Source organism: Netta rufina, assembly GCF_964035555.1.
Source record: "Netta rufina genome assembly, chromosome: 3".
Lineage (NCBI taxonomy): Eukaryota > Metazoa > Chordata > Aves > Anseriformes > Anatidae > Netta > Netta rufina.
The window spans coordinates 95,016,525-95,032,961 of NC_140125.1; the positions used below are offsets into that span (position 1 = coordinate 95,016,525).

The 16,437-nt window shown below is 38.8% G+C and overlaps 1 protein-coding gene across 1 annotated transcript in view; it reads right to left on the reverse strand.

Moving 5' to 3' along the window:
• PRIM2 (DNA primase subunit 2) overlaps positions 1-16,437 on the reverse strand; it is a 107,234-nt gene that overhangs the window by 87,565 nt on the left and 3,232 nt on the right. The window contains exon 5 of the mRNA XM_084285293.1: positions 15,222-15,342. Coding sequence (XP_084141419.1) covers positions 15,222-15,342 — 121 coding nt within the window. The remainder of the gene's footprint in view (positions 1-15,221; positions 15,343-16,437) is intronic.

The window sequence follows — 16,437 nt, forward strand, 5'->3', positions numbered from 1 at the left end:
ACTAAAGCTGGGTGAAAACTCCAGAACACATTAATGGCAGTTAAAGCACATAAAAATAAAACTTGCTTCCCTAAAGAGTGGAACATTAAAAATAACCTTGCATAGGCATTAAGGACTGCAATTTTTTAAAACATAAAATAATTTAAAATTGATTGAAGGCGTGTTAGGAATGTTTCAACAATTCGTGTCCATAAAGAACAGTCCTGTCTGCCTCTGGGCCCTGCACTGGCAATTTAATTCTTGAACCACAGATGCAGTATGTCCCAGTCTCCCCCTCATTCTAGTCAATTTATCAAGTCTTCAGAAAATACTCCTCAAATTTATGAACCTGTTTGCTTTTGTTATTCCGGACTTCTGTTTCTAACAGTTACAGCCTTTCTTTTTTTTTGTCTTCTTCGAGATTAACTTAACACTGCTATAGGTGTGACTGTCCCTGTGAATGGCTGGTGAAGAATGTTTTAATTACTGGTGAAGTGTCAATAAGAAAGCTGTTTGTGTTTGTATGAAGTCTTTGATGTCTGGGGGTTTCAGAACAACTGATAACAACTAGTGACTGTTATGGGATACTATGCAGGCTTCTGATATCTGGCCAGGTGGCCAAGAGATTAAGAAGAAGAAAAAAAGAAGCTGAAGGACGGCTAGGAGACAAGACCTGCAGGGGATGCTGTATAAACTTGACCCGGTGCCAAGGAGTACAAAGGGAAAGGACAAGAAAAAAAACTTGGAGAGGAAGACTACGAGCCGTCAGCATGAAAGACCCCTAGAGACCCCCAGAGGGACCACCGGAGACTGATGCGCATGCTCCAGTAGGAGGGACTGGATCCCAGAAGCTAATTATAATAACCTGTTTTTTTTTTAGAAGTAGTAATGAATATGTATTAGTCTAGGAGCATAAAAAACAGCTATTTAATGTAACTGGTGTGCGTCCTGGTGGAGTGGAGACTCCCGGTGCACCCAGCACTGTTTGCTTACCTCTATTCTTTTATATCCTTTTAATAAATCCTATTTTTTTTATTTAATCCTATTTTGAAGACTGAGCCATTTCTAACAGGCATAATGCCATGAAAGTAACTACCACATTATAATCTAAAACGTAGGTGATACATACACATCTATACATGGAGCATCATGAGACATATATCCCATTTTTTCTTGGTTCGTGCAGGCTGGAAAAACTTTTATTTCTTTTAAAGCAACACTACGCTTTGTACGTTCAGTAATTCTGTATCTAAAACGCCACCTGCATTAATACATTCCAGTAATCATTAAAAAATTAAGACACTTAAATACAGCTTTTAAGACTCTAATCAAGATCAGAAAGATAAACAGACTGCTTAACTTTCGACAGCACTCAAAGATGTTCACAGACAAAATACTGTGATGTTCCAGAGATAAAAGAAGATCAACAGAAGTCTTCTGAGGGTGGCACAAAAAGGAGGAAAACAAAAAAAAAAAAAAAAAGGCATTAGCAAGCAGAACTGGGCAGATTTTACTGAGCAATTCTGAATTTTAAGTTGCACAAAGCACCCAATCCAACCCAAGAGCAAAGCACCAAGGGCTTGTTCTCCTCCCCATAGCCACGCAGCTCTGCCCTCTCCTCGCTCTGCCTCCAGCACCCAGCTCGCCCTCCGCACGGACCTGATGCAACCTGTGTACCCACAGAAAACAACTCACCAGCTTTGCCTGCCGAGCTCACTGCCAGTTTCTTAAACTGCAACTGCTCATTACCGAGTCTGCCCAAGGCAAAAGCAAGAACAATAACGCCAGGAGAAGGCTTTTCCCTTTTCAGTGACAGCAGGTCACATACCGTAGCTTGAAACGGTTCAGCAATTCCTCGCAAGTCTCTGAGACTTAGAAAAATGAGAAAAACCAAGACATAAAACAAAAAAAGGCAGCAGCATGAGAAGGAAATAAGGAAGGAAACAATGATCCAGGACAAGCTGCATTGCTTCCAGTTTTCTTGCTTACTATATACAGTTTATTCTTTGATTTTGATCACAGAATTATCCTGGAAACAGAGACACAGAAACTCAGATTGAAAGATGAATTATTCAAGATATAGAACTTGCTTAGACAAACTTTAGCAGTGAGGTTATAAAACAAAAAAAAATAACCTTCAAATAAATGTGATATCCCTACTGTTTTAAGGAAGAGATAAAGACACATTCACCCATTATACTACTGTGCACCACGCTTCCTAACTGTGCTGTTACTGCATCTCCCAGGAGAGAACAAGAACTTCTCTTCCTTTTCCAGGACTCAGCCCCAGGTATTTACAGGCACATCACTGGTGTCTATGGAGAGTGCAAGTTTTAAAGCTTGCTTTTAGTTACTGAGCAGGTAGTGCTTAAATAGTGTAATGCCCTTCTCGAAAAGTGAGTGTCAGTCTCTCGGTATTATACTACAATTTTAAGTATCAAAGAGACAAAACTATCTTTCTTAGTCAATCTTTTCCATTAGCACACAGCACTGCACAAAGCTGCAACTAGAATACAACCACACTAGCTTAGATACTGTTTAAAGTTTAAACTTGAAGTGTATTCAAGTAGTTAGTTAATAATAACTTGACTATGGAAGGACATCATGCCCAAATGTCCTAGAGCATGAAAAGCCTGAAATAAAACATTCCAGAGGCTCCCAAATCTGTTGGCCAATCTCACAAGGCTTATTAGGAGAGAAAGTCCATTTTGGCCAGACATAGATGAAGTGAGAAGAAATTTCTATTTCCCATGGTACTCGAACCAGTTCAGTTGCTGGCATCTGTATAAATATAAAGGGCTGCACTTGCCCTTATGTACTCTTATACATTCACGCAGTTGTATTTATTTCAAAGACTACAGTGGGCATGGAAAGACATTTTAAGGATCCTTCTCAACTATGAAAAACCTTCTCTGGGTGAAAAATTTCCTTCTAACCTCTAATGCAAATCTCCCCTCTTTTAGTTAAAAAACTTATGTTGAAAACTTATGAGAAATATGGCAACAGATTTTCCACTGTTTCCAAATCAGAAAGCTAACGTCAGACTAATTTTACAGAAACTTGTTAACAAATGTTTATCTAGATTTAATCACTGGATTAGCAGGGAAGAGCATTTCCGTGTTTGCAGAGGCTTTTATGAAGCTTTTATCCAAAACACCAGTGAGTAAGTCATACTTGCAGCTTAATTACATACTGCCCAAATTATCCTATCAGCTTTCACGCAGCTGTATCAAAGAACAAAATAAACATTTCCAAATTTACTGCACTCACTGCTACGTGAGGAATACATTCATTTTGGAATCACTCTTACCCACTACAAAAAAAACTTGACAACTTGACACTTAAGAAGAAAGTAAAGGTTTTGGAGTAACATACAGATACCATTAGGGGGCGGGGGGAGACCAGCCACTATTGATGGCGCAGTTTTCCTTTATGGCCAAACAGAATGACCAAAATATTTATAGAAAGAGAGAGGACACTTTGTGAGATCCTCCTCCTTGTCCACAGTAGGTTCCTTCCAATAAAACCCAAAATTGCCACTTGCTAAGAACTGAGGATCTCCAAGGATCAGGTTAGGACTCGCTGTTTTTTCATTTCCAAGCCATCAGATAATGGCAGTCTAGTGTCACCTGGTCAACCGCAGAGCGTTAGAGCACATCAGCACACAACTGGTGCCCGTTCCCCTTCCACCTCTCCTGCCATAAGCTGAAGAGCATGGTGCAGAAGACGCCCATCCTGCCCTGCATTTCTGGCACAGCTGCCATTTCACGTCCCTTCGGGAAGCCAGGCTTGCAGCAGAACACGAGGCAGCTCCAGATTCCAACTGTACTCCAAGCACTGTCTAGTTGTTTTCAGCTAGATTAAGTGGAAGAATGTATTTATCGTCTCATTTTTATAGCAGCCTTTTCTGCAATTTTTATTTCCAAGCACATAACTTTTTCAAAGCAGGAAAAATCCATATTGCAAAGCAAAAAGAGTGTGCACTGTATCCAGTACAGAAGAATTCAACCTTAAGTAAGGCCTTTGGAGTCTACTGTAATCGAAATGATGAACTGCACGAAGCTGTTTAATAAGAATCACGGTCCACTAGAAGGGGCATAAGTGACTTAGCTGTATGGTTTGTGTTTTAGCTTGACTTTAATTAGTTTCACGAGTCAATTTTAAGCAATAAAAGCTAACTTACAAGGGTCCGTTTAGATTTCAGCAGATAATCAGCATCTGTTTCCAATCAAACTTCAATGATTACCAAATTAAAACTTTTAATTAGCATTTTGCATAATTTACGTAAACTGTTGTTTGTATGTTTACGAAGGTGAAAAGGGACGTCCCCGGCAGCTCTATATTCCTCAATCACATTTATTCCTTATTTAATTCCACCATTTTATAGTACATCACCAACACCATATGTGCAAATAAATATATGCAACTAGAATTACTGCAGCAAAATGCTTGTTTAGTCGTGGAGAAGCTAAGCCGTGCTTATAGTTCAAGGGATCATTAAAAGGGTAAATAAAGACCTCTCCTCACTCATCCTGTCAATACAAAAACAGTGGCAAGTGCATGTTCTGCCCTCCTCCCATTCAAAAATTCTGCCTCTTAGATTTACGAGATGTGCTTATATTCACCTGGGAATTAAGCTTTATTAAAAATGTCTGTAAGAGAATACTACAATTAGCTTTAAGTCTAAACATGGCCATTTTTTATCTATGTTTTTACCTCATCTCCCCAACCTTATAACATTAACTCGCTAAAAAGTCAAGTTGCTTTGCAGTCAAGCCAATTATTTTAAGATGAGCTGGGAATAAGGCATACAGCCGGTCAGTAAGACCGCTTTGGAAAAACCACTGCTGTGCTATTACTTTGTGAACAGAGCTGCCAGTCGGACTTCCAAACCTGGGACTGCAGCAGAGCAGCCCAAGAGTACCACCTGCTGGCTGAACTGGCTGATTCCCCTGCTGCTAACAGTGCTGAGGAAGGAGGGAGGGAGGTCTCCTGGGGGTCTTCTTCCCCTAAAACATGACTTCAGTCAACTGCAAGTAGCCATAGGCTTAAAGATCAGCACGTTTCTCTCTCTATCAGGGCCAAGAACCATTTTTTTTTTTGTCTGTGACCACGAAGCCGGTTGTTTTCACTTGATTTAAGTTGAATCCATCTTCTGACCCTCAAATGATTAAACAGAGAAATTACTTCCTTTGCAAAGAGGTACTTGAGGATGAAAAGTAACTTGTCACATTTTTTTGAAGTGCTCATGGTGTAGGTTTCACTGCCTTAGCAAACTCCAGCACTTCAACCATCCTTAAGCTTTTCCACGTACAATTTTGTTTCTATTACGACTTTAAGCATGGCAGAACACATATATTTTTAGCTTACAACAACAATAAGACACTGTTCCCCACTCAGCCATGCATTTTTTCTGACCTTTGCTAGCACCTGTACAAGTATTGCTGGCTTTCACACAAATGGAAAAAAGATCCAAGTAGCAGGAAACGAAGGTAAAATTCTGAGCCATTTCCCTTACAAGCACAAACTGCAGCCTACTTGAACACAGCTACTGCTTTAGCTTGACATGTTTCCATACCATAAATTTAGGCTTTAGACAGTTTTTACTTTTAAGCATTCCTCCCCATTCTGTTCAGGAACGGCAGAAATGTTATTTGAAGCCTCTGAAATGCAAAGCTATAAACCCAAAGAGAAGAACATCACGGTTTATACACCTGGCATCAAAATGACTAACTACAGCCGTGACCTTTCAGTGGACAGACACAATATTGACTATTTTTCTTCACCTGTATCTGTACTTGAGGACACAAACTAGTCCCATTCTCATTAATCCAAATCTGACTTCAGGATCTTCCCTACCTTCTAAAAAGGCGGCCATTAAACATCTTTCCACGAAGCTACACCACAAATATTTATCCATCTGCCCCACTACTGAGATAAATGCTTTCTGAAAAAAGCATAACAGTAATAATCAGAAAGTCTCTCACAGGAATGCTGTGATCATAAAAATGGAAATTAAAGAAGTTTAATTTCTGCCGATTAAAGCTGCTAAAAAAAGCACTTTAACTTCAACATCAAAGAAGCACAATGGCAAAAAAAAAAAAAAAATTAGCTCCACTAATGCATTTTGCTCTTTCCTTTTATTTCGCAGTTCTTATTCTTTCCTCTCAAATGCCAGCGATGCACTACAGAGCATGGGCTCCCCCAGCTGCCTGCTCCCACATGCTGTTCCTTCCCCATTACTGGGATACAAAGCATTTTGTTAAAACAGTGCATTTCATAACAGCAATAAAAAAAAAATAGTTATTTCTGGGAAACTGCCAGTTGTGGTAAAATTAAAGCATCTATCCTAGAAGTTATAAAAAAAAGATGTAATCCTTCTTTAGATTTCAAGAGGCTTTTCAGAGGTAAAGGAGTTCTCAGATGATTTAAACAGGATCTTTCATGCTCTATGGAGAGGTAACAGCAACAGAGAAAAACATATCAGAGAAGAAAGCACGCTTTGAAGTTTATCTTTCTGCGCTGTGCAGAACAAATAATACAAAATAGAAACATTACAGGGAGTCTAAATTCAATTACACATCATCCTTATACAGCAGATAAGGACATGATTGTAATTCTTAATTTTCATTTTCCTGAGGAAGCAACAACAAGGAGCTACGTTTCGAGGAGCCAACAGCCTGAAGACAAGATGAAAGAACGGTCATAGGAGATCAGAATAATCAAGGCAATCACCAGAATGTCAGTAAAATACATTCTGAGATCAAACTTTACATTTTATTCTGCATTCCAGTATATCAAGTTCAATTCTTGGAAAGATACATCAATAAAACAAAGCATCTGATAGCACAGGTGACAATTATCGGCCCACCTGGATGTGTCAAAACCAACCTGTGCTGAGCCAATCTCGCTGCCTCCATGAGAGTGCAGCAGAACCTCCGGGATGGGAAAAATGCAAACATTATATTGTGTCCAGAGCCCTTAAAGTCACTCTCATCTGACACTTTTCACAAGCAAATAAAGCAGATCAAACGAATCTCCTACAACCTGGGCACAAAACCAAGTGGAAAAAGCATGCATGGAAAAATTGACCTCAAAAACAAAAAGGTGGATTAAGCCAAATTCTGCAAGCATCCATCCCAGTACTTGCTATTTGATATTTTAGTTACCAACCTGGTCATTACAACAGGAACAGGGTACACTTTAATTGCCATGAGACCGGGGATACTGCAAGAGCTCTAGAGAACGGGATCAGAAGAGGGAATCTCCTCTAAAAACGAAGGCTGTATTTCACTACAGAAGTTGCAGGGCTCTGTCTCTAAGCCAGCTCCATACAAACAGGAACAGCTGATCGACTGGGTGCTCTGAAAAAAGGCGTTGAGTGAAAACTCCCCATCTCCAAGGTTGGGAGCTGCTCTATTATAATATTGAGGATTTAAAAAAAACAAGGACGATACATGAATTTTGTCTCTGTATCATTTTAGCATTAGTAGTGGTTCAGCTGGAATACTGTGATCTGGGAGAGCAGATTTAAGAAACAGGAAAAAAAAAACTGCTGTGCTACAGTAGCAGGGAGAGAGGAGTGAGAAATGAGAGAGAAGCAGCTCTGCAGCCCCCAGGGTCAGTGCAGCAGGAGGGCAGGAGGTGCTCCAGGCATGCAGCAGCAGTTCCCCTGCAGCCTGTGGAGGCCCCTGGTGGAGCAGGCTGTCCCCCTGCAGCCCATGGGTCCCACACGGAGCAGATCTCCACACTGCAGCCCGTGGAGTCCATGCAGGAGCAAGAGAATCTCCCGGAGTTTAAGAGCAAAATTAGGCATTGCTGCTACAGAGATTTGTACACAGGGAGGATGAATGCAAAAAACAAGCTGGGTCAGTTACAGAGGGTTACTTCACAACAAAAGAAACAGAAAAAAAGAGAAACAGAAGAGAATGATAAAATGAGCATGGCAGAGCCATTCCAGGAACTAGAAGTTAAAAGCCCCAGAACATGGCAGTTGTCTAAAGACAAATTAGACAGTTCAGTGACAGCCCCTACAGTGACACTTCTATGAAGAGGGCTGCAAAGAGGAAGGTTCTGCTCGTTGTCACTTTAGCAAACAGAAGGACCGAGCAACAGCTGAGGACAAAGTCAAACGCATGGAAAGAAAGAAGTGTTAATGATTATAGGAATTATCATATAAATTAAATGGACAAGGACTGAAGAGAAAGCCAATTTAGACTTCTGTTAGTGACATTTCCTTCTAAGGCAATATTACTCGAATACTAATGCACAGTAACTGACATGTCAGTCACCAATCCAAGGGACTCTACTTCTAACTACTGAGCAAACCCAAAATACCAGTATGGCTAGATACTTTTTGACCCAATTTCTCTTTTAATGCTTTAAATGACAAGTTGGCATATATAAAAAGAGCAAAGAATACTCTTTTAGAGTATTCTCATCACTTACAAAACACCTTTAAATGGCTGAAAGAAGCTGAATATATTAGAGGTCTATTTTTATTTCAGAAGCATGCAAACACCCAGCCTGAAGTCTAGGAGTTACCATGTAACGTGACGTGCACAGACACAGCTTTGAAGGGAAAGAAAAAGATCAACAGCAGAGAGTGAAGGAAAAAATGAATTTATTCCACTTTTATGGCTTCAGGTTGTCATCAATGTGATTAATTAATTTGCCAGTTGTGGGTCCCATAATACATGAACAACAGCAAGCTCAACACCTTAATTCAGGAATTTCTAGGAACACCACTGATGCAGCCACCTTGTGGCTTTCCTTAAACTTACAGACACGCTGAAAGCTCTTCAATAACAACTTGGTATAATGACAATTGCCATAAATATTCTCATAACATCAAAAAGCCAATCAAAAATTCCAATCAATAAACTAGGATTTAGCTCACACTATGAAGGTCCAAAAGCAGTATTACAGTAAAAAAAAGTCTAAGAGTAGTCATTTCTCAAGGGCTTCTGATACAGGTACATATAACCATCTACAAGTAAGATATGAAAAAGTTGATGCAGGTGCAGGGGGAAGAATGAGGGGCACAGAGAGAGCAGGGCATGTGAAAAAGCAGAGCCAGCAAACCCCAGTGATAAAGGCTCATGACAAAGCAGGGCCTGGGCATAACGTCATCAACTGACTCCAAAGTGGTCATATAGCATAATCTGACAGAAACACAATTGGGGACCCCTAAATTAAATAAAGGAAAACATCAGATGTCACAAGAAATAAAAAAATCCCAGTTAACAACCAAGCGTCATTTACCTGCAAAACCACATACTTTATATAATTATTTCATATACTGAAAAACTTTGAGATTAAAATACTTCCTTCCATGGCTATAGTATTTAAAATATTCACTACACTTCCCTTTAAATATCTTTAAAATGTATTAATAGCTTTTGCTGCCTGAAACTGTCAGGCATCACAGCTGTAATTATTCATTTCTAGTAAGATTCTAATGGTTTAATCTCCTAAATTAATATAAATCTGAACTGCACACCTGTGTTTGTGTATACTCTTTGATGGGCTCTGTCACCTTCAATGTCAGCCTTTAGATCCCGAGTGCTGCTTAAGGGTTTCCCATGCTCCCTATGTGACTGACTTTACACACAGACTAACGTGCCTTGAGAGCTGAAAATTACCTGCTATAGGTAAAAAGCTCCTACATTTATTTAAATAATGGTAACAGCACTTCAAAACCTTTTTTCTTTCTTTTATTTATGAACTATATGTACATTTTGAGTCTACGGAACAGACTCAAAACACACTGAAATACCCCCAGAATCATTCTGTGATTCTTCTGCTATTGTGGCAACTATTCAAAACATCAGGGGAAAATAGACTTAAAGAGTACAGGCCAAAAATAAGCAAGCTTTAGAAACATGGAACTGGTTAGCAGGTATTTCTTGTACACTGGGGGAGAAAACTATCATTGCAGAATCCTCTTCTCTCATTGAATGTCCCCTACTAAAGTGGCAAGAAATGCAGTAGACAAAAATACAAGCAAGAAGCTCTCACATCTCAACATACTCAAAAGCTGAGTGCGTATTCATGTGTTTTCCACTCTCAGGAACACAAGAAAATGAAACTTCTACCAAACAACATATCACAGAGTGAGTGTATGTGTATAAAATCATTTATATTTGCCCCCAAAAGTTCTAAGTACTTTCTGAAGTTCAAAAACTAGATTTCTTCCTTGTCTTTCTCTTCACTGTAAAGAAGGCCATGTTGTAAACATTGCTTTTGACACCATGGTTCAACTCGAGCTTACTTCCTGAGAAAACACAGGCTAAGTTCTGAATTGAGTCGATAGCTGTCAAGACAATTTTGTGGGTGAAGCTATTCATGAAAGGCATGCAATTGATTTTCAGATAGAAATCTTCTTCAAAATTTAATCAGTTTTAATTTTTAAAAAGCAATCGAAAATGCAGATACAGCTATGAAAGCTCATGTGTCTGAACAGCACAAATCTGAAATCATTTATTTTCTAAAAGCTGTCGGTATTACATTAGATAATAAATAATGGAAATGAACCAATTAAGACAGCTGCTCCAAGATACTACAAAGCATACTAGTTTCTATTATTTTTGTACTATTTGCAGTCAAAACAGGACTTTATTAAAGCAATCTTTCTTTTTTTCTGCCAAATAAGCTGTTTTATATTCTGATTAAGAGCCAAAAACTTGTTACACTACACAAAACAGCACCAAGTGAAGGGAAATGGCCTCAAGTTGCACCAGGGGAGGTTTAGGTTGGATATTAGGAAAAAATTCTTCACTGAAAGGGTTGTAAAGTATTGGAACAGGCTGCCCAGGGAAGTGATTGAGTCATCAGCCCCGGAGGTATTCAAAAAACATGTAGATGTAGAGCTTAGTGACATGGTTTAACAGGGGGTTTGGCAGTGCTAGGTTACAGGTTGTGCTTGATGATCTCAGAGGCCTTTTCCAACCTAAGTGACTCTGTGGTTCTATGAAAGTTTTAGACAGAACAGAACAAGAAAGCAATTTCATTACTGTCCCAAACTAATGCCAACAACTAAAAGCTGAAGCCAGTTATTGTCAGAGACACAGAATAATGGTCTCAGCTTCTGAGAGGCTGTAAGTTTGAGTTTTTCAAACACAAATCTAACAATAGTAAAGTTTCAAATACTCCTCATCAGTCTCTGTTCTTGAGCACAACCTCAGTCCTTGCCACCACAGTCCTAACAATCTCTTTTTACCTAACAACCTCTTGCTTAAACAGAAGTAAACCACTGCTGCCATCTAGGCAATGCTTTCCCCCTCTACCATTTACAGCTAACTGGAACCGTGTTAGTTGTCCAAGGCTCCAGCAGGATCTCAATCACAGTAAAAGCCTACAAACATTTACAGAGTTTAAAATAAAAGTGTAAGCAATTAATAGCATGCAAAAGTTGTAACAAGGAACCAAACGAGGCTGTCATTTCACACGATGGTTCAACTCCAGTTAACAGCTCACCACTAACCAAAAGAAAAAAGACAGTAACGAGGTCTATCAATCCTGCTCATCCACTTTGACTCTTGCCTTCCTTTTACCCTTCTCCTTTCTTGATGTTTTATTCAAGACCACACGCACTACCTCTCGCCCATGCTGGCATAAGGAGGCAGGATTATATATGGTGCTCCAGAATGTTACGTGCTTAAAGTGTTGAGCACTGAAAGCTCAGTTCCAGTTGCTTGAGCAGCAAGCCCAGGAATTTCATACACTTACCTGCCAGAAAACATTGGGAATAGCTTTGACCAACAAGTGATTAAAATGCAATCTACCTTCTAGTAGCTCACAAAGAGTGTCTCAAAGATACACTCAAAGCAAGCTTAGAGTTTTTGAGAAAGCCCAGAGGTTTCAGAGGTTTCTCACGGAATCAGTGAGGATGAATGGACTAACTCAATCCAGTGACAGCTTTGTAAAAACATCTCAAGAACATATTAAGTTCCAAATTTCCATAACAGACTGTTAATGTTTGTGGTTTGTTTTGTTTTACACAAATACGGTATAAATTTTGAATGATCATAATCCTATGCATGTTCAAATACAAATTCATTATGCCAATGTCATTATATTTCTCTGAATACTTTGAACAGTTTATTGTCTCCCATTTATAACTAATGGGCTTTTTTATAGTCAGGTAAAACTCCACAGAGCAAATATTTACTTACTGAAATAAACCTTTTCCCAGCTATTTAGCTCCATTAGCGATGTAAGTGTCAATCAAAATGCACAAAAACCTTACTAAAGTGAAGACATTCATTTTCATTGGATTTCATTTCCATTTTTATTTTCAGAAAGTTCTTGGTCTTTGATTAAAATTCTCTTTAATCGTGAAATCAATCCTATCAATTCAAACTCTTCACAGCTGTCATAAAAAATTCAGAAAGCCTGGTATTTTTTCTCCTAGCTATTAACATCTTCATTTTTCAAAAAAAAAAAGAAAGCTAGAGAGTGTCTGTCTTCAAAGAAGATCTTAACAGCTGCTTAAATATTATTCCTGACTGAGACTGAAGACTTCTTGATTCTGTAAAGCAGTAATTCCCGATCCAAAATTCACACAACCTCAGGAAGCAGTCTGCAGAACCTCTGCAGGAAGTTGTAAGAACACGTCTTGCTTTCTCATGCACGTAAGCAAACACGAAAAGGAGAGAAGTGACACTTACTGAGTTCTTTATATTTAGCTTCACTTTGTGCTGTAAACGAAGACAACTGGGACCAAACTGTATAGGACAATCCAATCATTCCCACTCCACCACAAAAAAAATAAAAAACGACTGGTTCTTCAATTAAATACTGAGGAACCGCTTCTTACAGTGGTTCTTAGGAGTTCAACTAGAGACACTGCTATGCCAGACTAGATCAAGGTCTGAACCTCAGGAGCTCTGGTTTACCCGAGACTACAATTCTGAAGTGCAGAGCCATTATCTAGAAGTTGCAACGTGCCATCTTCTCTTTGGAAAAGTTTAACTAGCTTTCACAGGCTATCTTAAGCAATTAAAATCCAACAGGAGAATTTCCATCTGTGTACCAAGACAGAAACTGAGTATTAATTTCAGAACTTCCTTTCACTAGAGAGGACCCCTATTTCTAACAGGTGGAATACAAACCTTTACCTTGCTCTATGCACAGCAAGGCATGAAAACATTGTAACTTCCAACAGAAAAGTATGAACAGGACAGTTCATCTTTAATTCCCTTCTAAAGCCTTTTACAAGTACAACACAAGGAGAACACATTTTTTACAGTGGCTTTATTTTTAATGGCTCCTACATACCACCAGAGGTTAGACCTCTCTCAGATACGTATGGCAACCTTTCACACATGACAGAAGAGGATTTTCAATGAAATGATGCTTTGTTGCCTTGCTAGGCGTAAGAAAGGAATACCTTCTTCATCATTTCAATAAACTGAAGGCACATTCAATAGCACAGAATGAAGCCATACTCCTAGCTATTTCCAGCAGCCTGTAAACATTAATTTATTCTCACAAACCTGAGTGCTGAAACTGTGACAGGACAATATGAGACTGGGGAATAAGTAGCAGAAATACAGCTCCACAAACACAGCGTTTGCTGAAATGTCTGCTGAACCATGACATTTATCATAGTCTCAGAAAGACCCAGGAAAGCCCACGAGCCACTCTTTAGCTAAACAAATTCATTCTCAATACTACACAAGTCATCTTTCATCATCAATATGTACCAGTTCCACATCTTTCAACTCAGCAACACAATTACACATAAAGTCAGCTACATCTTAGAATATTTAAGGGTGTTGTTGTTTTTGTCTTTTTGATTAAGTAGTATTTTAAGAGAATTTTTGTTCAGTGTAGCGACGATGATACATCTTTTTTATTTATTCTGAGAACTACAAGCAAACCTGGAGCTTTGTAACAAAATAGTTTGTGGCTGCCATGCAGAATTCTATTGAAATCATTAATCCAGAAACTGCAATATCCATTTTCCATTTCAGAGTAGGAATAAAAAGAACAGAAAGACAGCAAAAGATTAATTTCATCCCATAACAAGATATCAGGTTACGAAGTATCTAATACCAAGAGGAATAACTATATACAAGTCAGATTTCCAAGGTTCCCCACTTGCTAAAATATTTTAAATATCTGTACGTTTATACCCTATAATTCATATTTATGCCTGGGTATAAAGTTTGTATAAAACTTATTTATTTGTACATTAATAGCATTTGTTTTAAAACTGTATATAAATTCTTCAACAACTGCATCTAAGAGCTTAAATAAAAAGTAAACAATAGCTTTGGTTACACATCTACATTCCAGTAATTTGCAGCAACAAATAAGCAGAGTCAAACTGATTTCAGCATGCACAACATGTGTTAGAAATCCACTTGCACAACAGAAACCTGTTTTTTTCACCTACGTGGACACTTATGCAGCAAGTTGCATTCTTGAGCAATCCATACAGGATTTTCTTAATTTCATTATAATATTCTAATGATGTCCTCAACACCTTTCTTAAGTATTCCTTGAAAGCATCTATTTTTAGTTTTCAGTATTCATGAAATGGCAAGGTTTACAAAGTCTCCAGATCAGTGTCATTTGTTTTGGTTGCTAAAGCAAGAAGCCGACATCTTAAAATTAATAGACTGCAGAAGTTCTAGAACAAAGTTTATTAACAGAAGACATATGCTGACCAAGGCTATTTCCCAATTTAAGTAAACTGATGAGAATGGATTGCACAGTACGTACTTCTGGTTAGAATAAAACACAGCCATCACATTGTCACTGAAACCTTTAATAAGAGGGAAGCGCATTTCACACAATTCATCAGTAACACGCAAAAGAAAGCAGGGTGATTCCAACCTGAGTGTTAGCTGCTCTGATTGAGACAGCTGAAATACACAAATGCCTTACCTGAAAAACACAGTAACCCATCTACAATCTTGATTCAAAAGATACCTCCTATAAACTTTAGTAAAAAATGTTTAACTTGTTTTCATAATTACACAGTTTGCAGTTAAATGTTGTTTGATAAAGCAGACGGAGCTCCTTCGGTTGCAGCACAAAATTACACCACTTAATCCTCATTTCTGTGCCAAGACTATTCTCCAAGTTCAGAAGGAGTTCCGTATGGTTTTTTTTAAGCCTCAAGTTCACACTTATTTTTTAAACAGAAATACAGAAACTACCTTTAAGAAAATTTTTAAAAACATCAGGCACACACTACATAACACAAATCCAGAAAGTAACATACTTACAGCTTCAAATTGTAAGTTAACATGCTCCAGGAATTTCTGCCTTAAACCTTCGGTCAGTTCATTGAAGCGGTAGCGAAAGAGATCCATTTCTTGTTGAAGAAACCAACGCCTGAGTTCCTCGCTGCAGAGAAATGACCAAAACCAGCGCATGTTTTCTGATTGTGCATTCTCTCTTTCAACATAAAGCCGATGTCAAGCCCAGTGAACACAACATTAAATGCAGGGCTGACTTTGTCATGGGCCCCGCAAACTGAGGAGCTTGTAAGAGAAGGCAAGAAGCCTTCAGGAAGGAGCACTTAATAAGAAAAGACTTTTGAAGGGACAATACCTAACGAAGCATGACTGTGCACGTTTCGGAAGAATGGAGGTAGTCAATCTCAATACAAAAAACTGCTCTGCAGGTATTGAAGTTGTTAGCCTCTTTTAAATGGTATTAACCATTTCTTACCTCTTTTAGTCTCATCATTTCTTAGTTGTTCTAGATAAGGATAGCCACCCACAGATAACATTCTCCTTAAAGGACAGCTTTTCTTCTTCCCCATGGCACAATATTTTTTGGTAGCACCATTAACTTCACAGTTAATCTAAGGATGCATTACAAAGCCTACTTCTTTTAAATATTACTTTTGGGGAATCCCCTAGCTGGAGGAACATGCACACCTATCAGGAAAAGCTGATGAACACTTGTACCCCTGGGTGGCACTGTTGGACCACTAGAAACTTAGAAAGGGGCTGCAGCAAGAAAACACACGCCTGGCAACACACCCTCTGCCAGGCCACAGGGAATTGAATCAAGCTAGTTTGCATTTAATGCCTATTGAAGCACACTTTTCAGACATCACTTGCTATATGAGTAGCTTTCACCACCTAATCTAATGATTTGTGCCAAGCTCATTTTTTTCTGACCTAATACAGTAAAATCCTACAGAGTAAGGTATTCTACTCGCCTCCCAAATTTATCTTTTGGAGAACGTGACAGTTTTGGAGCATAGAAATATTTCATTCCTGCAATACCCGCTTTTCAGGACAGAATACACAGGATGCAGCGTCACCTCAGTGCTTATGATACCATTTTCCACTTTCTGAGTAAGCACTGCAGAAACCCTTTAGCCTGCTTCTTTACTGCAGCACTGTATCAAGGCTAGCTGTATACAAACATGAAAATACATTTGCAAATAGTTTAAAGAGTGCCTTGGACCCCAGCCAAGCCTTCCCC